This window comes from Saccopteryx leptura, chromosome 6 (genome assembly GCF_036850995.1).
Source record: "Saccopteryx leptura isolate mSacLep1 chromosome 6, mSacLep1_pri_phased_curated, whole genome shotgun sequence".
NCBI lineage: Eukaryota > Metazoa > Chordata > Mammalia > Chiroptera > Emballonuridae > Saccopteryx > Saccopteryx leptura.
The window spans coordinates 122091462-122116365 of NC_089508.1; the positions used below are offsets into that span (position 1 = coordinate 122091462).

Sequence of the window (24904 nt, forward strand, 5' to 3'; positions counted from 1 at the left end):
CTTTTGATGAAGCGAATAGACATTCTTGTAGCTTCATCTAACTCATAGGCAACTAACACAGAGATGGCAGTGGGAACTCCATTTTTCTTAACACTCTCCCAGTCCCTGCAAAACCACTTGGGTACCAGCAGTTCACCCCAGAGGATGAACTCTGTGACCATAGAGGTGGCTGAATACCGGGGCAGAGGAAACCGGAAGTGGGTTTTTTTTTTTCCCTCGCCCCCAGCCCTGGGGCCTGATCGGGCTCTCCGCGGGTTTGGTTTGGTTCGGTTCCTTCAGCTGTCAGACTCTCGTTTGGCCGACCGGCTTGGCAGGCTGGGGGTGGGCGCTCTCTGGTACCGGGCTCACTACAGTGCCAGCCTTCGGGAAGTCAAGTGAATTTCTCCGTCTCCTAGCAACGAGGGACAGCCTGCGGGCTGTGAGAGCCGGGTCCAGTGCAAATCGCTCGGGTACTGGCCGGAACCCTTGAGCCCGGCCCAAACGGGAGCCGAAAACCAGAGATTGTACGGATAAGCAGGAAATGGCGGACGAGGCGTTGTTTTTGCTTCTCCATAACGAGATGGTGTCAGGAGTGTACAAGTCCGCGGAGCAGGGGGAGGTGGTGAGTGCTGCGACAGGCCCTTTGAGGTCCTTCTGCGGTGATTCTGTTTCCCCTCAGTTTTTTCTTTCAACCCTGTCCCACCCCCACCCAGCGCCTCCCGAGGTTTAGACCACCAGCTGGTCAGCCTGAAGGTATCTTCAGCTCCTGGAAGCTGTCTTCGGTTTCTTATCCTCGTCTCTTTCACATCTTTTACTGTTTGATACTTTTTGGGGGGTCCATTACCATACCTCTGTCCCACACCCTCAGGTTTTCTTAACTTTCAGTGTTGTCTCTACCATGATTCACGTCAGAGTTAACTGCACAGCGATTTTGGCATACCTACGTAATTCTGCCATTTCCAGCGCTTCCGAGCCGTCTAGAGCGCAGACCTTTCCTGGGCGGAGAATCCTGTCCTCTTCCTTTCCCCTAGCTCTCAGTACCACTCCACGCAATCCGGAGACAGAAGTCTAGTGAGATTTGAATTCAAAGCAAAGTTTGCAGGAGTTACTATAATTAGGAAACTAATTAAAATTAATTTAAAAATATTTAGTGCCATGATATTAGAGCTAGTTTTCTAAGTGCTGGGGATACAGTAATGAAGGAAACACCGTGGAAGTTACTTCTAATATGTGGGAGTCCTCGTTCACACATTCATTCAGGAAATAGTGTGCATTGTGTGCCAGATAGTTGTTGGGGAATAGGGGTGCAATGAATAATTAAGGTATTGGGTGATAATTAGATATAGACTCAGAGTTGTAACAGATTTTATGAATAAGGTATTCCAAAGTCATGCTCAAGTCTAAAGCCCTTTCTATTATCCTGTTGATATGGAGAGGCAGAAAGTGGGAGTAGGCAAAGCATCCTAGGCAAAAGTAAAGACATAAAGATATGAAAGGTTGGTTGTAAAGTATTTAAATATGCTCAAGTATTTCATTGTGACTGGACTGAGTGGTGGAGAGTGAAACTAAAGAGCCTTCCTTGTATGATTAAAGAATTTGGACCTTCTCAGTGGAAGATTTAAAGGATTTTTAAGAAGGGGAATGACATGGCACATTTGTGTTTTAGAAAGAGGGGCTAGCTAGTGAGGGAAAATCCCCGTAGTGAGAAGATGCATTTATTGCAGGAGCCCAGGCAGGAGATGATGAAGATCTGAATTAAGACACTGACAGAAGAGAAGCAAACAAGTTTGAGAAATAGGAGGTAGAATCTCTGGGGATTTGGTATAGGAGTAAGAGTTGAAAATTATCCACAGGATTTTAGGTTGAACAGCTGGGTTGGTTGGAAAGGAATAAAGAAGAAAGAGATAAAGATAATGAATTATTTTTGGACAGGTTGAAATTTTGAGATGCCTATAGGATATTCAGGAAGAAGTGCTGCCAGTTTGTAAACTACAAGAAGGATGGTGTCTTAGTCCATTCCAGCTGCTGTAAAAAAATACCATAGACCGACTGGCTTACAAACAACAGACTTACTTCTAACAGTTCTGGAGCCTGCAAAGTTCAAAATAAAAGTGCCAGCAGAATCCCTGTGTTATGAAGGCCTACTCCTAGTTCATAGATGGATGTCTTTTCTCTGCCCTCACATGGCGGAAGGGGGCTAGCTAGCTTTTGGGCATTTCTTTTTGAAAGGCCCCTCCCAAGGGTCTCACCTCCTAATACCATCACATTGGGGGTTAGGATTTCTTTTTTTTTTTTAACTTTTTTTTAAAAGATTTTATTTATTCATTATAGAGAGGAGAGGGAGAGAGAGAGAGAAAGAAGGGGGGGAGGAGCAGGAAGCATCAACTCCCATATGTGTCTTGACCAGGCAAGCCCAGGGTTTTGAACCCGCAACCTCAGCGTTTCCAGGTCGACGCTTTATCCACTGCGCCACCACAGGTCAGGCAGGATTTCATATATGAATTTATAGAGGACATAAACATTCAGTTTACAGCAGATAGGCATGATGCATTCATTGGGAGATATCATTAGGAAGACACCAGGAAGAGGGCTGGAAATGAAGCAAATTCTATTGTTATTCAGATCCATCTGTAATAGAGCTTTTTTCCAAGTTACGAATTTGACTTTATCATCGTCAGCAACCAATAGTTATTAATGTTTAGCATCTGTGTTAAATGCTGAGTAACTGATGTTTGCTGTTTGTGCAAAGCTAGCCTTCCTTTTCCCCGTGGAATAATTAGTATCATATCCCCTTTACTCTATCATTCCATCCCTGTGCCCACCAACCCCCAACATGTATAATCAGTTCTCTTCATTTTCTCCCTCTACTTTCTTTCTCTTTTCTAGCTCTTTCCCAGGAAAGTCATATTTTTTTTAAATCCTTATTTTCTCTAATGTATTAACCCTCCAAAAAACAAAACAGAGCTGTTGTAATCACGACTGATCATTTTAAGAGGTGTGCTTGTCATATATGAGAAAGGAAGTTCACAAGATTTGAATCATTTAAACCAGCAATTTTTTTTTAAAAAGTTATTAGATTGTTTATAGTATTGCATTTATAAAGGAAACAAACAATGCATTTTCAACCAGTGTGCTGCAAGAATTTTTAAAACATGCAATACCTGACTGTTTAGTCATGGACACTGACCTCTTTTCCCTTAGATTGTCAAATAAAAAAATAATATCCAATGCAACAATAGTCATCTGGTTTGAATAAATCAAAATTGTACCTATTTTTTTTGTCAAATAAGCAAGAAATATATTTTTGGTGTGCCACAAAATTTTAGTAATTAGTTTAGGTGTGCCATGAGATGAAAAAGGTTGAAATCGCTGATTTAAACTAAAAATAACCAGAAAAATACAAAAAAAAAAGAAAAAAAAGAGCCCTGGCCGGTTGGCTCAGTGGTAGAGCGTCGGCCTGGCGTGCAGAAGTCCCGGGTTCGATTCCTGGCCAGGGTACACAGGAGAAGCATCCATCTGCTTCTCCACCCCTCCCCCTCTCCTTCCTCTCTGTCTCTCTCTTCCCCTCCCGCAGCGAGGCTCCATTGGAGCAAAGATGGCCCAAGCGCTGGGGATGGCTCCTTGGCCTCTGCCCCAGGCGCTAGAGTGGCTCTGGTCGCAACAGAGTGACACCCCGGAGGGGCAGAGCATCGCCCCCTGGTGGGCAGAGCTTCGCCCCTGGTGGGCGTGCCTGGTGGATCCCGGTCGGGCGCATGCGGGAGTCTGTCTGACTGTCTCTCCCCGTTTCCAGCTTCAGAAAAATACAAAAAAACCCCAAAAAACAAAAACAAACTAAAAATAACTTCTCCTATTGCATTTTATGTGGGGAAAAAAATTAAAGTGCATTTAAATGATATGATTTTTATAGTTATGGTACACCTAACCTGTGGTGGTACAGTGGATAAAGCATCAACCTGGAACACTGAGATTGCTGTTTCAAAATCCTGGTCTTACCCTGTCAAGGCACATATGAGAAGCAACTACTACAAGTTGCTGCTTCCCGCTCCTCCCCTACCTCTTTCTCTCTCTCTCCTCTTTCTAAAATCAATAAATAAAGTCATTAAAAAAAAGTTACATGACAGTCTAGATAATTACAATCCATATTGGAATAGGGTGTCAGAGAGTTCCTTGTGTTAGTGTCTCTACCTGGAATGTGCTTCAGATTTTTCATAATAAAAAACTGTAAAAGAAACTAATCCTGTCATCCACAGATGGTTTTTATTATATCTTTTTTTTAGATATAAAGTCCTAAGTTTTGAAATGAAATAAAGGAAAGAACCAATATTCTCACCCTCCAAATCAATGATTTTCAAGCTATGTTAAAGAGGAATTAAGTCCCTCAAATCTAAATAATTGGATATTTACCAATTTATGGAGAATAGGTTTTTTAGAAAAGTTAATGAATAAAATACTGTCAATTTTTTTTTTTTTTAATTTTTTCTTTTTCATTTTTCTGAAGCTGGAAACAGGGAGAGACAGACAGACTCCCGGGCATGCGCCCGACCAGGATCCACCCGGCACGCCCACCAGGGGCGACGCTCTGCCCACCAGGGGGCGATGCTCTGCCCATCCTGGGCGTCGCCATGTTGCGACCAGAGCCACTCTAGCGCCTGAGGCAGAGGCCACAGAGCCATCCCCAGCGCTCGGGCCATCTTTGCTCCAATGGAGCCTTGGCTGCGGGAGGGGAAGAGAGAGACAGAGAAGAAAGCGTGGTGGAGGGGTGGAGAAGCAAATGGGCGCTTCTCCTGTGTGCCCTGGCCGGGAATCGAACCCCGGTCCTCCGCACGCTAGGCCGACGCTCTACCGCTGAGCCAACCGGCCAGGGCCTCAAATTTAATTTTCTTAAAAATTTAGTGCATGCTACTGAGCACTCACAGATGCCAAAGGGAATGAATCAGCAGTAACAGCAGAAGGTATTTACTACAGCTTATTTTATTTTTTTAAATTTTTATTTATTTATTTCAGAGACAGAGCGAGAGTCAGAGAGAGGGATAGACAGGGACAGACAGACAGGAACGGAAAGAGACACCTTAGTTGTTCATTGATTGCTTTCTCATATGTGCCTTGACCATGGGCCTTCAGCAGACCAAGGAACCCCTTGCTCGAGCCAGCGACCTTGGGTCCAAGCTGGTGAACTTTTTGCTCACACCAGATGAGCCCGCGCTCAAGCTGGTGACCTCGGAGTCTCGAACCTGGGTCCTTCCGCATCCCAGTCCAACTCTCTATCCACTGCACCACCGCCTGGTCAGGCACTACAGCTTATTTTATTTTTTTTAAAATATTTTATTTATTGATTTTTTAGAGAGAGAGGAGTGAGAGAGAGAGAGAAGGGGGAGGAGCAGGAAGCTTCGATTCCCATATGTGCCTTGACTGGGCAAGCCCAAGGTTTCGAACCGGCGACCTCAGTGTTCCAGGTCGACGCTTTATCCCACTGCGCCACCACAGGTCAGGCCACTACAGCTTATTTTAAAAGCTCATGTGATCATAGTCTGAGAATGTCTACATACAGAGTATGGCAAAAGTAGGTTTACAGTTGTTTCTATGGAAAATAATACAATAATTAATAAGTAATAATACAAGAATAAACTGTTTCATATGCAACTGTAAACATACTTTGCTCCACCCTGTATATAAGTATTATTTCCTGTTAATCACTATGTTCCTGGGTGATTCTTCAGACTAGATTGTTTTACAAAGAGCATCATGACTTAGACATACTCATTCCACTGAGCATGCTTGATAATGAGTATGGAGAATAACAGGAAAATGAAGCACAGTGATATGTACAATGGTAAATCTATGTACAGGGTGTTATAGCAGCATAGGGCCAAAAGGAGTGTCAGGGAAGGTTTCTGGGAGGATGTGATACAGTCGTCCCTTGCCATATCATGGTTCACTTTTCGTGGTCTCACTGTATCACGGATTTTTAAATTGTATATATCTAATTTTGTATCACGGATTATTCGCTATATCACGGGACTCTGTAGTATATAGGTATTTTTAGATACTTTAATTATTTAGAAAGTGTTTAAGAGCATAGGAAGTGTTTATAAGAGTGTGGGAAAGGTTAATAATAGTATGGAAAAGGTTTATAAGAGTGTGGGGAGGGTTTATAAAGCCTTAAAATATATATAAATAGTAAATATAAGGTTGCTACTTCGTGGATTTTCTGGAAACTAAACCCCGTGATAGACGAGGGACCACTGTACTTCAGCTGAATTTATAGAATGTGCAGTTTAGGGAGCAGCATTTACAAAGGCATGGAGGCAGAAGAAAGCATGGAACTGTGGAGTTGCTGCAGAAATTTCAGAGTAGTAGAGGGAAGGATGTTTGTGGATTTGTGGCTATTCGTGATTCTGGTTATGTAGTTAGAGATCATTTAAGGAAAGGCACATAATATAATGCTACGAGTTTGGGGGCTTTGAAGAAAGGGGGGGAATACTGAAAGATCCAGTAGAGAAATAAGATGATTTATTTTTCAGAAAGTCTATACCAGAAATATAGAAAATAAATCAAAGGAACAAAAAACTAGAGTTGGAAGGCTGACTGAAAATTAAGAGAGAAATGATAAAGGCTAATTTACACTGTAGGATGAAGAGAGATGTATTTTGGAAAACAGGTAGATAATAGGCTCCACAGGACCAGATTGCAGTGTGTATGGAGAGGCTGAGAGCAAAGGGATGTAGAAAATGGAAGTTGTCTGGTTGGAGTCATTAGGTGGACAGTGATGCCATTAATGAAGTTAGGGAATTCTGGAGGAAAAGCAGGCTGGATATACCTAATTTGAGGGGCCTGTGGGACCTCTAGATGGCTATGTCCAATAAAGTATGTACTAGAAATACAGATTTAGTAATCACAACACCGTAAGTGGAGTACGTGGTTCCTTAGAAGAAAGTTTAACAGAGAATGAGGCCTGTAGTGTACTACTTAGTGGGAGACAAAGAGGCTTCAGAAAATGTAAAAATGTCTATCCTTTTGGAATTGTCTTCTAGCAGAGAGTGGGGATGGAGGGACGTGGCAATATAAAATTAGTAAAATGTATAAGTAGTACTTTAAATGGTGAAAGAACTTCTTTGGAGACAGCTTGCAGGGAAGTGGGATAGGGTATCAGAACCACTTTTATTTATTTAATTTTATTGATTTGAAAGAGAGAAAAACATTGAATTTTTGTTCCACTTAGTTATTCATTCATTGGTTAATTCTTGTATGTGCCCTGAGTGGGGATCAAACCTGTAACCTTCACATATCAGGATTATGCTGAGCTAACTGGCCAGGATCAAGATCACTTTTAGAGGGTTTCTTAAACAGATTACTAATCTCACTAAGTAAATTAGTGATGGGATTACAGAATTTGGCATTTTCACAATTTTCCATGTGATACCAGTGTTGCTGGACTTGAAAATCACTAGGATAGAGAGTTGCTGAAGGGGAATGATGTTGCAATTTTAAAGAAATGGTTAAAGTAGGCCTCATTTGAGGTGGTGACATGTGAGTGGTAACTTGAAGCGAGAAAGTTGGTCTTGTGAGTATCTGGAGGAAGAGCTGCCTATGCAAGAGCCCAGAGATAAGAGCATGTCTGGCATGTTTAAGGCCAGCAAGAGACCAGTCCAGCTGAAGTAGATTGAGTGAAGGAGAGTAGAAAGTTGGGATTCAAGAGGTACATAGGTCCGGATTGTAAAGGTCTCTGTAGGTCATCCAGTGGATTTTGGGAGTCTACAGCGTATAGTATTTAAAGCCTTAAGATTGGATGAGATTGTCAAAGGAAGAGCAAAGCATTTGCATTCCTCCAGGCGTAGGATGGTGGGGTCATCAACTTAGACCCACTGCGAACTAGAAATGACTCTAAGAGATATTTTGAAGCAAGGAACAATAGAACTTAGTGACAGCACAAAGCAAATGACTGATAGAAAAAAGTCGAAGGCAATACCAAGATTTTTTGTTTTCATTTTAGAGAGAGAATTTTATAAGGGTTTATTTGAGCCAAAACTGAGGACAATTGCCAGGAAGCAAGATCTCAGATGTTCCCAATACCAAGTTTTATAACTGAAGAGAGAAGAATAATTGTTGAAATGTAGAAAAAAAGTTGGGGGAGAGGCTTTAGCATTTCTGAAAAATAATAATAAGTAACAGTTCCCTATTTATCTTATTGCCTTATGAAACTGATTAGTACTAAGAAAATTTACTTTTTCTTATAATGTTTCAGTGAAGAAAGCACAAATGTTTACATTAATTTTTTTAGCCAGCATTTTAAAACAATTTTGAATACCAACATTCTGGCATTCTAAAAGTATTCAAAGCTATTACAGGTATTTTTTTTAAATAGGAAAATGGACGCTGTATTACCAAGCTGGAAAACATGGGGTTCCGAGTGGGACAAGGATTAATAGAAAGGTGAGCAGTCTGGATTTGAACATTTCCTTTCAGGTAGGCTGTAAACAAAGACAGTCCATTTCAAAAGATTTCATAAAACTTGAAATACTTTAATTTCAAATTCTCAAATTTAATTTCTTCTTTGTTCTTTAATTCACAATTTTTTTTAGGTCTTATGTTATTTTAACTCAGTAATTCAACTTTTATGTTTTAATATTTGAAGAAAATACATAATTTTATATGTTATAGACTTATTTTCCTAAAAACTTTTGGTGTACTGAAATAACTATCTAAAATCTTGTTGCATTTCCTACTTAAGGTCCATAGGTTCTTTAACCTAAATGTAATTTTGTTTAAATGCTTAGGGATGGAAATACCTTAGAATCTATGTTAATGCATGCAATCATCTTTCAATTCATAGAACAATTCTTTTTAGTACTCCTTTCTCACTATTTGAATAGTTGAACTTTATGTTTTATACAACAATACCATGATCATTCTCAGCTTTTTTTGATGTGCTAGAATGAACTGTGCCTAAAACTGCAGCTTACTGCTGGGTTCTCCTGTTAGATCGATTTTAGGCCCATGTTGTATAACAGAATGTCAGTCCATTGAGGTGGGATCTACTTTGGCGCTTATCACTTTATGACTGTCAGTATTCAGTGCTGTTCTGGCATTTGGAAATGAGTTAACAATTTGCCCCTCTTACTTTCTTTGGAGGAAAAATACTGTATTACTTTTAGTTGATCTTTTTAGGTTTACAAAAGATACTGCAAGGTTCAAAGATGAGTTAGATATCATGAAGTTCATTTGTAAAGACTTCTGGACTACAGTATTCAAGAAACAAATCGACAATCTAAGGACAAATCATCAGGTATTTTGATAAATTAAGGCCTTTTTTTTAGTCCTTTAACTTTATACAAATGTCCTATTTTAGTAATTTACTTTTTAAAACTTCAAATAATTTCTAGTCAACTTTGGAATGCTTCTCTTCTGTTATTAATAAATCATTACTTTTTTTCTCTAATAGGATTTAATGAATAAAGACAAAGGAACATGTATCAGTAATGATAGCTGTTTCTTTCCCCCAATTAAATAAGTTATTTTAAGTTTTAAAAAGCAGCAGTGTCAGAATGGTAAAGGTTTTAGGATTTGGTATCTTTTATTTCTGAAGTCTAATTTATAGAATAGATTTAATTCTTAAATAAGTCTTGCATTGCCGAGTTGCTGTCAAATTTTCTATTAAAATATTTTGTTGGCCTGACCTGTGGTGGCGCAGTGGATAAAGTGTCGACCTGGAAATGCTGAGGTTGCCGGTTCAAAACCCTGGGCTTGCCTGGTCAAGGCACATATGGGAGTTGATGCTTCCAGCTCCTCCCCCCCTTCTCTCTCTCTGTCTCTCTCTCTGTCTCTCTCTCTCTGTCTCTCCCTCTCCTCTCTAAAATGAATAAATAAAAATAAAAAAAATTAAAAAAAAAAATTTTGTTCAGCCTGACCGGGCGGTGGCGCAGTAGATAGAGTGTCGGACTGGGATGCCGAGGACCCAGGTTCGAGACCCTGTGGTCACCAGCTTGAGCGCGGGCTCATCTGGTTTGAGCAAAGCTCACCAGCTTGGACCCAAGGTCGCTGGCTCGAGCAAGGGGTTACTCGGTCTGCTGAAGGCCCATGGTCAAGGCACATATGAGAAAGCAATCCATGAATAACTAAGGTGTCGCAATGCACAATGAAAAACTAATGATTGATGCTTCTCATCTCTTCATTCCTGTCTGTCCCTGTCTATCCCTCTCTCTGACTCTCTCTCTGTTTCTGTAAAAAAAAAAAAAAAAAATTTATATAAAAATTAATTGATTACATGGAAAATGGTGAATTTAAAATCTCAAGAAAATATTTAGAGTGGATCTTGGCATTTTCATTAAGTATAAAAAATGAAAAGACTGTATTTAGTAGCTCTCCATAGAATTAATTTTTTCATATAACAATATCAACCTGAATTTTGAAATATTTGACATACTAATGGGAAGAAGTGACTGATTATTGGTTTCATAGATATGAGTTAATAATATATAACTGCTAATTTCACCTGGACATGTATATCTGATTCTTTTGCACTAAGACTGTGAGTTAGGGATAGGGACTATGTCTTATGTATTTTTGTATTTTCAGTATCTAAAAGCACTTAGTAAATATTAATGTTATAAAATGCTGAACAATTTTTCACCTTGAACATTGTACAGCTCCTTCACTTAAAGAAAATTTGACCAATTGAAAGGAGTTTGAATAACTTAGAAAGCTCTTAAATTGTTTTAAATAAAAGAGGTAATTTTTAAGGACTAAAGACTACATTGACTTTGGATTTGTTTCCTATTTTTTGGAACAGGGCATCTATGTACTCCAGGACAACAAATTCCGTCTGCTTACTCAGATGTCTGCAGGAAAACAGTACTTAGAACATGCATCTAAGGTATTGATGGAATAGAAGACTGAGGTTTTTATTATGAAAAGAGTAGAACCATAGGGAAAAATACAGTGCCAGTCCCAACAGACTTTTGATTTTAAAACGGGTTTTTCTTTTTTAAAAAACCCCACTTTCTTATGAAATAGGAAACAGATGGTCATTGTATTAAAATAACTTACATTAAATTGTAGCTGCCTGAGTGGATAGAGCATTGGACTGGGAAGCAGAGGATCCACATTTGAAACCCCGAGGTCGCCAGCTTGAGTGCGGGCTCATCTGGTTTGAGCAAGGCTCACCAGCTTGGACCCAAGGTCGCTGGCTTGAGCAAGGGGTTACTCGGTCTGCTGTAGCCCCACAGTCAAGGCACATATGAGAAAGCAATCAATGAACAACTAAGGTGTTGCAACGAAAAACTAATGATTGATGCTTCTCATCTCTCTCCATTCCTGTCTGTCTGTCTGTCCCTATCTATCCCTCTCTCTGACTCTGTCTCTGTAAAAAAGAAAAAAACATAGTTAACATTGTTTCTAAGTATACCTGTTTTGTGTTAGGTATATTTGTGTTTATGGTGTTGTGTAGTTTTTGTTTTTCAATCTCCTGTAGGAATCAAATAAGTAGACATATGTATTAAAGAAAGATGACAAGTTTTTATGAACTTCTATTTATTTTGAATTACTTTTTTTTTTTTTAGATTTTATTCATTTTAGAGAGAGGAGAGAGAAAGACAAAGAGAGAGAGAGACAGAGAGAGAGAAGGGGGGAGGAGCAGGAAGCATGAACTCCCCTGTATGCCTTGACCAGGCAAGCCAGGGTTTTGAACTGGTGACCTCAGCTTTCCAGGACAACGCTTTGTCCACTGCACCACCACAGGTCAGGCAAGTTTTTATAAACTTTATAAAAATTTATTCATTGATTTTAGAGAGAAAGGAATGAGAAAGAGGGAAACATTCATCTGTTGTTCCATCTATTCATGCATTCATTGGTTGACTTGTTTTTTTTTTACAGAGACAGAGAGAGAGTCAGATAGAGGGATAGATAGGGACAGACAGACAGGAACTGGAGAGATGAGAAGCATCAATCATTAGTTTTTCGTTGTGTGTTGCAACACCTTAGTTGTTCATTGATTGCTTTTTCATATGTGCCTTGACCAGGGGCCTTCAGCAGACTGAGTAACCCCTTGCTCGAGCCAGGGACCTTGGGTCCAAGCTGGTGAGCTTTGGTCAAACCAGATGAGCCTGCACTCAAGCTGGCAACCTCGGGGTCTCGAACCTTGGTCCTCTGCATCCCACCCAATGCTCTATCACTGTGCCACCGCCTGGCCAGGAGGTTGACTTTATTTTTCCTTAAGATTTTATTTATTGATTTTAGAGAGAGGAGAGAGAAAGGTGGAGGCAGGAGCAGAAAGCATCAACTCTTAGTTGCTTCGAGTATGTGCCTTGACTGAGAAAATCCAGGATTTCAGCCAGTGAGTTTAGCATTCTAGATTGACGTTTTATTCACTGCACCACCACAGGTTAGGCAGTGATGACAAGTTTTAATGTAAGGGTTCCTTCAAAGTGATTAAAATATCTTGGACAATATAAGCTGCTATTTATCTGTACACATTTTTCCATAGCTAAATTCTCTAACACAAAGGCAGTATAGGTATAGTTGAAAGAACATGGACTTTGGACCAACTAAATCTAGATTTAAGCTAAATTCCATGACTTACAGGTTTGTGACATTTTTAAAGTTCCATAATCCCTCTGGACTAGGACCTTAGTTTCCTCATTAATAAAACTGGTTATAATAATCCCTATATTATAAACATTCTCTAAGCTTTCTTCCAGTTCAAAATTTTGTGACTCTAGATTTAATTGCTTATCAATACCCATTTATTTATGTTATAAAATGATAAAATTTTATATTATTCATATATACATATCATTGTTGAATATCATACAATATAGAAATGTAGGTAATGAAAAATTCCTTGGATTATTAATTTTTTAGTTCCCATTCTTGTCCTGGCTTTCTCTTCTGTAGCTCAGTTCCTTTCTTTGTTTCTCTATGACAGGGTTTCTCAATGTCACCACTATTGATATTTTGAACTGGCTAATTTTTTGTGGTGGCAGGCTGTAAGTCTCATAGATGTCAAGATTTTTGGTTATAGAAAGCGGAAACCAACTCTGTTTGAATGGAATAATATTAGCTTATAGAATTGATGGAGAGAGGCTTGGAAAACAAGCAAGAATCATGGGAAGTTAAAGCAGCTAGAAAGAGCCCTGGCTGGGTGGCTCAATTGGTTAAAGTGTTGTCTTAATATGTCATGGTTGTGTCCCTAGTCAGGACACATACAAGAATCAGCCAGAAAGAGCCCAATCATTCCACAGGGAGGGTCTGGTTAGAATTCTTCAGGTAGCACAAGCCACTTTTGTAGCCTCTAGAACTAAATCTAAAATGTTTCTAGCTTGATTTTGTCACTCACTCGATTCAGACTCCTTGACTGGAGCACACAATGGGCAGGGGTTGTCATGTGCCATGATTTAGTTATAAGGAGCTGGTAAATCTAATAATCAGAATTTTTAGTAATTTGAAAAGTTCTTTTATAACCCCCCCTTTTTTAAAAACAGGAATGACTTTAATAGTAAGGCTTAATTAAATGTCATACTTATCCGTAGATTTACTGTTTGAGTAAATCCTTAATTTTTTTTTTAACATTTTTTGTGTTTCTTTTAGTATTTAGCATTTACATGTGGCTTAATCAGAGGTGGCTTATCAAACTTGGGGATAAAGAGTATTGTAACAGCTGAAGTGTCTTCAATGCCTGCCTGTAAGTTGAATTCACATTGCTTACAAATGTTTTTAGTTATTTTTCAGGTCTGGTATTTTATTTGTTTGTTAACTTAGAGGAAATATAAAATGCTAAAACCATTTATTTTACTTTGACCAATTTTAAAATTTAATGCAGTAATATGAAGTATGCATATATTTATATTCAATGATTTTTGAATACATGACGATTTAAGAAAGAAATTTAAATTTATTAGACAACTTAATGATTCTTTACTTTTAAAGAAAAGTTATATTTTTTTCAGATAGCAAATTTCCCTGTAGCATTGAAAAACATTTTTTTATGTTTTCTAGACTATATTTATTATATAAAGGTAAATAAAGCCAAGTGGTCTTTTATCACTAAACTCCTTTCAAAAAGTCTTTTCCCCAAGAGCTACCAACCAAGAACAACATTGAGCCTGACTGATGGTGGCACAGTAGACAGTGTCTACCTGGGACCCTAAGGTCCCAGGTTCAAAACCCCAGGTCACTAGCTTGAGTACTGGCTTGCCAGCTCGAACAAGGGATCACTGGCTTGAGCGTGGGATTATCAAAGTGATCCCAGGGTTGTTGGCTTGAGCCCAAGGTCACTGGCTTGAGCAAGGGGTCACTGGCTCGGCTTGAACCACCCCCACCTCTTCTGTCAAGGCAGGTATGAATGAGAAGCAATCAGTGAACAACTAAAGTGATGCAACTACAAGTTGATGCTTCTCATCTCTCTCCCTTCCTGCCTGGCTGTCCATCTGTCTGTCTGTCTCACTAAAAAAAAAAAAAAAAAAAAGAATAAAATTTACTTGAGCTTTACTGTATTTCCTATCTATTTGAAATGATAATTAGCAATGAAATACCCAAAATGTAGTACAGAGAAAAAGGCAACTAATTCACCAATCAGATAGTCGTCTCATAAAAATGGATATTTTGAAGAATGTGAAAAGTTTGACATACAAGTTTCTTTTTCCTTTTTTTTTTCTTTTTTTCATTTTTTCCGAAGCTGGAAACGGGGAGGCACTCAGACAGACTCCTGCATGCACCCTACCGGGATCCACCCAGCATGCTCACCAGGGGGCAATGCTCCGCCCCTCTGGGGCATCACTCTGTTGCATCCAGAGCCATTCTAGCGCCTGAGGCAGTGGCCACAGAGCCATCCCCAGCGCCCGGGCCATCTTTGCTCCAATGGAGCCTCAGCTGCGGGAGGGGAAGAGAGAGACAGAGAGGAAGGAGAGGGGGGAGGGGTGGAGAAGCAGATGAGCGCCTCTCCTGTGTGCCCTGCAGGGCCGGGAATCGAACCTGGGACTCCTGCACACCAGGCCGACGCTCTACCGCTGAGCCAACCAGCCAGGGCCTCTGTTTCTTTTTAGGAGAAAGAGACGGAAAGGGAGAGAGAGAAATATCAGCTTGTAGTTGCATTGTTTAGTTGTTCATTGATTGCTTCTCATTTGTGCCTTGACAGAGGGGGTAGGAGGGTGTGCTCTAGCTGAGCCAGTGACCTTGGACTTCAAGCCAGCAACCTTTGGGTTCAACCCAGCAACCCTGCACTCAAGCCGAGTGTTTTGAACCTAGGAACACAGCGTCCTAGGTCAACACTCTATCCTTTGCATCACCACTGGTCAAGCCAAGTTGTTTTTTTTTTTTTTTTTTATGAAAACTACTTTCTAAATAGAGCAGAAAACTGATGTTAGACTTGTTTTCCTTTTTCCTAAAATCAAAATGATTTTTCATGTTTTCCTTTTTAGGTAAATTTCAGGTGATGATACAGAAGTTGTAGAACATACTGAAATGCAAAACTTCAATAGTGTAAAGAGTTAAATTATTCATGTATAAAGTATTTCAAGTAGCAATGATGTAATTACATTGTTGGAAATTTGTGTTGATAAAAGCTATTTGCTAACTTGTACCATGAAATATGTACTCTTAAGCAGTAATAAGATTGTATTTTAGCAATTTAACCTAGGCCAAGTTAAAGCAGATAACATAACATATTTTACTGAAACTATTCAGAATGAAAAAATCTGACTTCAAAGAAAGAAACACCAAGATGTAGGATCCTTATTTTTAACATTTTTATTTGCTTAGTGATGCGTATTTAGCCACAGATGGGGAAGCAAAACTCAGGGTTTGATAACTTAGCATAAAGAAAAGTATGCACCAGTCAGAATCATTTATGTAAGAATGAAAAAATTTTGATTTTGTTTTATGAGTTTGTTTAGTTACTAAAAAAGGAAACAGCACATTAAATTTGGCTTTTTAATTTATTGCTTATAATTTATGTCTATTAATTTTTATACCTGTTTAAGAATTTCATTATATATATTGTATGTATGTATGAAATATGTCCTATCTCACTGCCTAAGTTGCTCAAAAACATAATTTCTCTTTAATAGAACTTAATCCTGGAGCAATCCATTAATGTAATTAAAGTGAAATACAGATTTGTGTAAATGTACATTCAGTGGCTCCGGAGCCAAAGAATATAAGGTATTTTAGGAAAGAATTTTTTTTTTTTTTTTTGTATTTTTCCGAAGCTGGAAACGGGGAGAGACAAACAGACTCCCACATGCGCCCGACCGGGATCCACCCGGCACGCCCACCAGGGGGCGACGCTCTGCCCACCAGGGGGCGTCAATCTGTTGCGACCAGAGCCACGCTAGCGCCTGGGGCAGAGGCCAAGGAGCCATCCCCAGCGCCCGGGCCATCTTTGCTCCAATGGAGCCTCTTTGCGGGAGGGGAAGAGAGAGACAGAGAGGAAGGAGAGGGGGAGGGGTGGAGAAGCAGATGGGCGCTTCTCCTGTGTGCCCTGGCTGGGAATCGAACCCGGGACCCCTTGCACGCCAGGCTGACGCTCTACCACTGAGCCAACCGGCCAGGGCCAGGAAAGAATTTTTATACTTACTCCTGTTACAGTTTCAGCTTTAAACTTTTCTCCCCTTGCATGGAAGTGCTAGTGAAGTTTCTAACTTCTTTATCTTTATTCCCTTATTTACTCTTCCCCACAGGTAGAAGGTAAACTCAGTATGCTGTGAGGGTCTGCTTCTTAGTTCACAGAGGGCTGTATTTTAACAGTGTCCCCACGTGGTGTTAAGGGTTTTAGCTAACTCTCTGAGGTCTCTTTTATAAGGGGCACTAATCCTGCTCAAGAGGGCTTTACCTTCATGGCCTAAAAATCACTTCCCAAAGGCCTGGCCTCCTTAAACTATCACTTTGGGGGTTAGGATCTGAGCATATGTATTTCTGGGGACATAATATTCAGTCCAAAGCAGAACCTGATGCAGTGAGTAAAGTAAAGCAGAATCCTTCAGTCAGGATTGGTGAACTGTTTTTCAATCTGAACAAAGTGCAGCTGTCAGATGGGAGTTCAACTCAGGCATCAGACTGGGAATGGCACAAATATTGGAGTCATAAAAATTAAGAAACTAGATAGAAACTACAAGTTTTTCAAAGTATTCTTTTAAAAATGAGTACTATGATCAAATACAGTGTGTCCATAAAGTCATGGTGCACTTTTGACCGATCACAGGAAAGCAACAAAAGACGATAGAAATGTGAAATCTGCACCAAATAAAAGGAAAACCCTCCCAGTTTCTGTAGGATGATGTGGCAACATGTGCGCATGTGCAGATGATGACGTAACACCGTGTATACAGCGGAGCAGCCCATGGCCATGCCAGTCGAGATGTGGACGGTACAGAGGAAAGTTCAGTGTGTTCTGTGGCTCGCTAAATTCGAATCTGTGACCAAACTGCAACGTGAATATCGGCGTGTTTATAACCAAGCACCACCACTTAGGAATAACATTACTTGGTGGGATAAACAGTTGAAGGAAACCAGCAGTTTGGTGGAGAAACCCTATTCTGGTAGGCCAACAGTCAGTGACGAGTCTGTAGAGGCTATACAGGATAGCTACCTAAGGAGCCCTAAAAAATCTGTGCATGCGTGTGTTCGACAATTACACCTAAGCAAGACTACAGTTCATAAAGTGTTAAAGAAACATCTCTGTTTTACGGGGTACAAATTGCGGCAACAAATGGAGCCCACATCAAACTGCACTGAATAGATATGAAACTGGGAGAGTTTTCCTTTTATTTGGTGATTTCAAATTTCTATCGTCTTTTGTTGCTTTCCTGTGACCTGTCAAAAGTGCACCATGACTTTACGAACACATTGTACATTTTGTAAATCCATCCTCTTTTGTGTATTTTTATTATTAATGTCTTATTAATGGCATGTTACAGGTTCCTGAAAAAATACAATTTTATTCAACTTAGTATTTGATTACAGTATCATATTTTCAAGAAACACTAATAGCCTACCTGACCAGGTGGTGGCGCAGTGGATAGAGTATCAACCTGGGACATAAAGACCCAGGTTCGAAACCCTGAGGTCACCAGCTTTAGTACGGGCTCGCTGGCTTGAGCATGGGATCATAGATATGATCCCACGGTGGCTGGTTTGAGCCCAATGGTTGCTGGCTGGAAGCACAAGGTCGCTGGCTTGAGCAAGGGGGCACTGGCTTAGCTGGAGACCCCTGGTCAAGGTATGTACAGGTGGTACCTTGAGATACGAGTTTAATTAGTTCTGTAACAGAGCTCGTAAGTCAGTCAACTCTTATATCAAACAAATTTCTCCCATTTAAAATAACTGATATAGATTTAATCCGTTCCAGCCCTGTGAAACATCCCCAAACCATCCTAAATTATGAAAAAACACAGGTTTTTAATTAAGAAACACACATGTATACTTTACCAATGCATAAAAAAATATAAGATGTAAAAGAAAAAAGTGTTATTTAGTACTGTATTCTAACCTTGGGGACAGACGAGTGCAGCTAATGGAGGTGAATGGAGGAAGAGGGAGGGAGGAAGGGATGCAAGCACTGTAGACACGTAAACTAAAACTGCACTTTTTTTTTTTTTTTTGTATTTTTCTGAAGTTGAAACGGGGAGGCAGTCAGACCCCCGCATGCGCCCGACTGGGATCCACCCGGCATGCCCACCAGGGGGCGATGCTCTGCCCATCTGGGGTGTTGCTCTGTTGCAACCAGAGCCATTCTAGCGCCTGAGGCAGAGGCCACAGAGCCATCCCCAGTGCCCGGGCCAACTTTGCTCCAATGGAGCCTTGGCTGTGGGAGGGGAAGAGAGAGACAGAGAGGAAGGAGAGGGGGAGGGGTGGAGAAGCAGATGGGCGCTTCTCCTGTGTGCCCTGGCTGGGAATAGAACCCGGGACTCCTGCACACCAGGCCAACACTGTACCACTGAGCCAACCGGCCAGGGCCAAAACTGCACTTTCTTAACACTAAATGTAAACTAAACTGCATTTTCTTTACTTTAAAACAAAACTAACTAAAACTGCACTTTCTTTACTTAAAATGAAATCACAAAAACTTAATTGTAAAAAAATGCACTTTCTTAAATTTAAACTTAACCTAAGCTTAACACTACGTATTTTTCATTTAATCACCACCTGTTTTTGCCTTTTTGGCTGCACTTTCGGCACTTTTACTTGCAGGACTTTTGAATAAAAATCTATCCAAAGAGGTTTGTTTTTGCCTGCCTTTTAAAATGTAATGGAAATGTGACAAGTGTCATTAAAAAGTGCTGAAGAACCACCAGTTGAAACTTTTCCTGGGTGTTTCTTTTCAATGAAACTTGAACACTTCTCCCACAGTGCCAGCATGTCTTTAATTTCACTTGTAGAAATCACTTCCTCCGACTCGACCTCCTCCTCACTACTAATCTCTTGCAGAAGCTCCGTATGTTGCATCATCTGTAGCTCCTTCAACTCCTCAGTTGAGAATTCCTCCTCATGTTCCTTGACGAGCTTGTTTACATCACCCTCACCCACCTCCAGACCCATCAACTTTCCGAGGGACAGAATCTCCTCCAATGCTTCTACCTTGGTCTCTGGTTTGAATCCTTTGAAGTCCCTGTTTGCAACAACATCAGGCCATAACTTTTCCCGTGCTGAGTTCAAAGTTCTTGTAACTTCTTGCCATGCCAAGTCAATAATGTGTAAACATATCACAATGTTGTAGTGATCTTTCTAAAACTCTGGAAGGGTTAGAATTGTATTCTCAATCACCTCAAAAGCAGCAGCAGAACAAGTGCTTTGTGTAAAGCTTTTTAAAGTTGGAAATGACCTGCTGATCCATAGGTTGCAAGATTGAAGTCATGTTGGGTGGGAGGTAGAGGACTTTCACGAATTTGAACTCACCAAGAATATCATCTGCAAGACCAGGTGGGTGGGCTAAAGCATTATCAAGGATTAGTAATGCTTTCAATAGGAGTTTATTTACTTGAAGATATTTCTTCACTGCAGGACCAAAGACGAAATTTACCCATTCAATAAAAAACTGCCACATAACCCATGCCCTAGCATTGGCGCACCACATAACCTGCAGTTTTTCTTTAAGAATCTTGTGAGTCTTGGCCCTGGCCGGTTGGCTCAGTGGTAGAGCGTCGGCCTGGCATGCAGGGGACCCGGGTTGGATTCCCGGCCAGGGCACATAGGAGAAGAGCCCATTTGCTTCTTCACCCCCCCCCCTTCTTCCTCTCTGTCTCTCTCTTCCCCTCCCGCAGCCAAGGCTCCATTGGAGCAAGGATGGCCCGGGCGCTGGGGATGGCTCCTTGGCCTCTGCCCCAGGCGCTGGAGTGGCTCTGGTTGCCCCCTGGTGGGCAGAGCGTTGCCCCTGGTGGGCGTGCCAGGTGGATCCCGGTCGGGCGCATGCGGGAGTCTGTCTGACTGTCTCTCCCCGTTTCCAGCTTCAGAGATTTAAATCATATAAAAAAAAAAAGAAGAATCTTGTGAGTCTTAAAGGCTCAAGTATTTTTGGAATGATACACTAGCAGTGGCTTTACTTTACAGTCACTGGTAGCATTTGCACACAATGCAAGGGTCAAACGGTCCTCCATGGGTTTATGGCCTGGCAGCTCCTTCTCCTATGTGGTGATGAAAAGTCCTCTGGGGCATTTTTTTCCAAAACAATCCTGTTTCATCACAGTTGAAGACTTGTTGGGAGATGTAGCCTTCCTTTGCGATAAGCGCAGCAAAACGTGTGATGTACTCTTCCTTAAAGTCAGCACTCACAGCTTCACCATGCCTCACCACCGAATGGATGCCAGATCTCTTCTTGAAATTTTCAAACCAGCCGTGATTTGCCTTAAATGTATCTTCTGCCTCTTTTGAGGTTCATGGTTCTTTCTTCTTCAAGTCGCCGTAAATAATACGTGCATTTTCGCATATTATAGTCTCCGTCACTATATCTCCTGCCAGCTCTTTCTCTTTCACCCAGACCAGCAGAAGCTTCTCCATTTCTTCATGGATATTTGTCCTTAATTGGGACAGAATTGTAGTTCCTTTTGCTGGATTTGCGCTATTTTTATTATTTATTTATTTATTTGTTTTTTACAGATACAGAGTCAGAGAGAGGGATAGACAGGGACAGACAGACAGGAACGGAGAGAGATGAGAAGCATCAATCATTAGTTTTTCATTGCGCGTTGCAACACCTTAGTTGTTCATTGATTGCTTTTTCATATGTGCCTTGACCGCGGGCCTTCAGCAGACCGAGTGACCCCTTGCTGGAGCCAGCGACCTTGGATTCAAGCTGGTGGGATTTTGCTCAAACCAGGTGAGTCCACGTCAAGCTGGTGACCTTGGGGTCTCGAACCTGGGTCCTCTGCATCCCAGTCCCACGCTCTATCCACTGCGCCACTGCCTGGTCAGGCGTGCTTTTTTTTTTTTACAGAGACAGAGAGTCAGAGAGAGGGATAGATAGGGACGGACAGACGGGACCGGAGAGAGATGAGAAGCATCAATCATCAGTTTTTGTTGTGACACCTTAGTTGTTCATTGATTGCTTTCTCCTATGTGCCTTGACCGCGGGCCTTCAGCAGACTGAGTAACCCCTTGCTCAAGCCATTGACCTTGGGTCCAAGCTGGTGAGCTTTTGCTCAAACCAGATGAGCCCGCGCTCAAGCTGGTGACCTCGGGGTCTCGAACCTGGGTCTTCTGCATCCCAGTCCGATGCTCTATCCACTGCGCCACCACCTGATCAGGCGGATTTGCGCTTTTGATGGCATCCTTTTGTTTAAGGATGGTACAAATTGTAGATGTATTGCGGTTGTACAGCCTTGCCAGTTCAATCACTCATACACCACGCTCATGTTTTTCTATTATTTCTTGCTTTACTTCTGTCGACATCATTCTCTTCTTCTCACCACTGTCCTTTACACTCACTTTCTTCAGCCCCATGATAGCACACAAAGAAAGTTAGTAAAAAATGCAAAAGTGATGCAAGAACGAGTACAAAGCATGAGAGTCAACTTGATTCTGCAGGTAACATGTGAGAAAGAATGAGGTGCTGGTGTTGTGCTGCTGATACTGAATCCGTGTAGCAATGCGCCAACTAGTGGCAGCTTCCCGAATCACGACTCGTATCTTGGAATTTCTCTTGGATCTCGAACAAAAATATGGACCAAGTCACAGCTTGTATCTTAAAAATTCATATGTTAGTCTACTCGTATCTCAAGGTACCACTGTATAAGAAAGCTATCAATGAATAAAGTGCTGCAACTATGAGTTAATGATTCTCCTTATTCTCTCTTCCTGTCTGTCCCTGTCAGTCTTTCTCTCTAAAAAAAAATAAAAAATAAATAAAATTGAAAAAACACTAACACCAAAATAAATCAACATTCTAGGACAATTTGGGAAACATTTGTTTTAGAAATTTCGTGGAAGTTGGTAACGTACGAAGCAAAATATAATTGTGGTATGGACATAAGTCAAGGTGACTTTTCCATAATTTGTCAAAGTCAGACTTTTCTCTCTGTCCCCAGATAGTAGAATTGATAATCTGAATTTATTTTAATATAAGTAAGCTTCTCATTGGTTTATTCTGCTAAGAGGCACAGATAAAATAATCTTATTTTTTAAAAATAGAAATGAATACAATTAAAAAAAAAGTACCATCACAATTTAATAAATGTATAATATCCTCCTTACCAAAAGAAGTAATGTATCTTGTATGTGAACAAAAAAATACAGGTACAATCTAATTTACTCTGTCACTCTTCCACAGACCTGATTAAGCTATTGTTTTAAAAATAACTTCTAAAACCTATGCTTAAAATGTATAATTTCTCAACAAACTTAGAAGTTTCTATTTCTGTCAAGAGTTGGGGAACTTTTTCTCTTCAATTTCTCATTAAAACCAGAAGATACCTTTAATTTGTATGCTTTGATAAACTGTATGGCTATACTGATAGTCAGCATACTTTATTTTTATTACATTAGTGGCTTAAAATATCTGTCCCTTTTATTTTTCAACATTCCTGAAAAATATACTTATGCCAAGTTTAATCACTAGAAAATGGGTTCTCAGTTACCTATTTGAGATTCTCTAGCTTCCTAGAAAATAGAGGTGTAACTGCATTCAGGTTATTTCTTACACCACTTTTTTTTTTTTTTAAACTACTTTCTTTTTTTAATTTTTTTTATTTTATTTCTTCATTTTTGAGAGGAGAGAGAAAGGGATAGAGAGAGAGAGGGAGAGAGACAGAGAGAAGGTGGGGAGGAGCTGGAAGCATCAACTCCCATATGTGCCGTGACCAGGCAAGCCCAGGGTTTCGAACCGGCGACCTCAGCATTTCCAGGTCAACGCTTTATCCACTGCGCCACCACAGGTCAGGCCTACACCACTTGTTTTCAGCACATGCGAAATTGCCTTCTTTTTTATGCTATCTAGCTCTCAGGAATTTTATTCTGTGTAAGTAGAGTGCATAACTACATGTTCAGACACTAGTTACGCAAGAAATGTAATTAGAACAATAATTGACATTTTAGTTCTATCAAAATCAACCCCCAGGCACCCTCCCTCTTATCCCAGCATCAAATTAACAAAAAATGCAAGGCTGTAATATAGCTAGTTGTGGTATAGGTTGGAAACCTAAACTCTATTTTTTAAAATTTTTTATTAATTTTAATTTATTGTGTTAACACGGATTCAAGTGTCCCACTCAATATAACACACTCACTCCCCACCCCTGTGTCCCCCATTACACCCACTTTGCCCCCCTCACCTTAGTCCCCTCCCCCTCTTCCCTCTTGGAATTCCTGTCCTGTGATCTGTATCTGTGTTAGGTATAGAGAGTTTCACTACTCCCTTCACCTTCTCTGATCCCTTCTCCTCATCCCCCTCCTCTCTGCCAGCTATCTCTCTGCTCCCTGTGACCCCACCTCTGCCTCTAATCCATTCCTCAGTTCACTTTATTCATTAGATTTCACAAATAAGTGAGATCATATGATTTTTTTTCTTTCTGTGCCTGGCTTATTTCACTTAGCATAATGATCTCCAGGTCCATCCATGCCATCCGAAAAGGTAAGATTTCCTTTTTCAAGGCCGTGTATATGTGCCACAGCTTTTTTTTTTTTTTTTTTTTTTTTATATTTTTCTGAAGTTGGAAACGGGGAGGCAGTAAGACAGACGCCCACATGCGCCCAACTGGGATCCACCCGGCAGGCCCACCAGGGGTCAATGCTCTGCCGCAACCAGAGCCATTCTAGCGCCTGAGGTAGAGGCCATGGAGCCATCCTCAGCGCCCGGGCCAACTTTGCTCCAATGGAGCCTTGGCTTTGGGAGGGGAAGAGAGAGACAGAGAGGAAGGAGAGGGGGAGGGGTGGAGAAGCAGATGGGCGTTTCTGTGTGCCCTGGCCGGGAATCGAACTCGGGACTCCTGCACACCAGGCCAACACTCTACCACTGAGCCAACCGGCCAGGGCTTGTACCACAGCTTTTTTTTTTTTTTTCATTTTTCTGAAGCTGGAAACAGGGAGAGACAGTCAGACAGACTCCCGCATGCGCCCGACCAGGATCCACCCGGCACTCCCACCATGGGGCGATGCTCTGCCCACCAGGGGGTGATGTCTGCCCATCCTGGGCGTCGCCATGTTGCGACCAGAGCCACTCTAGCGCCTGAGGCAGAGGCCACAGAGCCATCCCCAGCGCCCGGGCCATCTTTGCTCCAATGGAGCCCTGGCTGCGGGAGGGGAAGAGAGAGACAGAGAGGAAAGCGCGTTGGAGGGGTGGAGAAGCAAATGGGCGCTTCTCCTGTGTGCCCTGGCCGTGAATCGAACCCCGGTCCTCCGCACGCTAGGCCGACGCTCTACCGCTGAGCCAACCAGCCAGGGCCTGTACCACAGCTTTTTAATCCACTCGTCCACTGACAGATACTTAGGCTGTTTTCAGATCTTGGCT

At 41.2% G+C, this 24904-nt stretch overlaps 1 protein-coding gene and 1 long non-coding RNA gene across 4 annotated transcripts in view; both read left to right on the forward strand.

Annotated features, from left to right (window-relative positions):
- The first annotated feature begins 212 nt into the window (after positions 1-212).
- Positions 213-24904, forward strand: part of TRAPPC6B (trafficking protein particle complex subunit 6B) — a 60137-nt gene continuing 35445 nt past the window's right edge. For 2 of the 3 annotated variants that reach the window (XM_066343235.1, XM_066343234.1), the window contains exons 1-5: positions 213-601; positions 8342-8409; positions 9145-9262; positions 10766-10849; positions 13561-13654. In XM_066343235.1, the coding sequence (XP_066199332.1) occupies positions 521-601; positions 8342-8409; positions 9145-9262; positions 10766-10849; positions 13561-13654 (445 nt within the window). In that variant the 5' untranslated portion in view covers positions 213-520. Of the gene's footprint in view, positions 602-8341; positions 8410-9144; positions 9263-10765; positions 10850-13560; positions 13655-15389; positions 16086-24904 lie in introns of those variants that run through there. The other variant, XM_066343233.1, reaches the window with a different exon arrangement.
- LOC136376082 (uncharacterized) lies at positions 20440-22230 on the forward strand. Its single transcript, XR_010746139.1, has 2 exons — positions 20440-21280; positions 21988-22230. It is a non-coding gene; the product is annotated as an uncharacterized lncRNA (long non-coding RNA).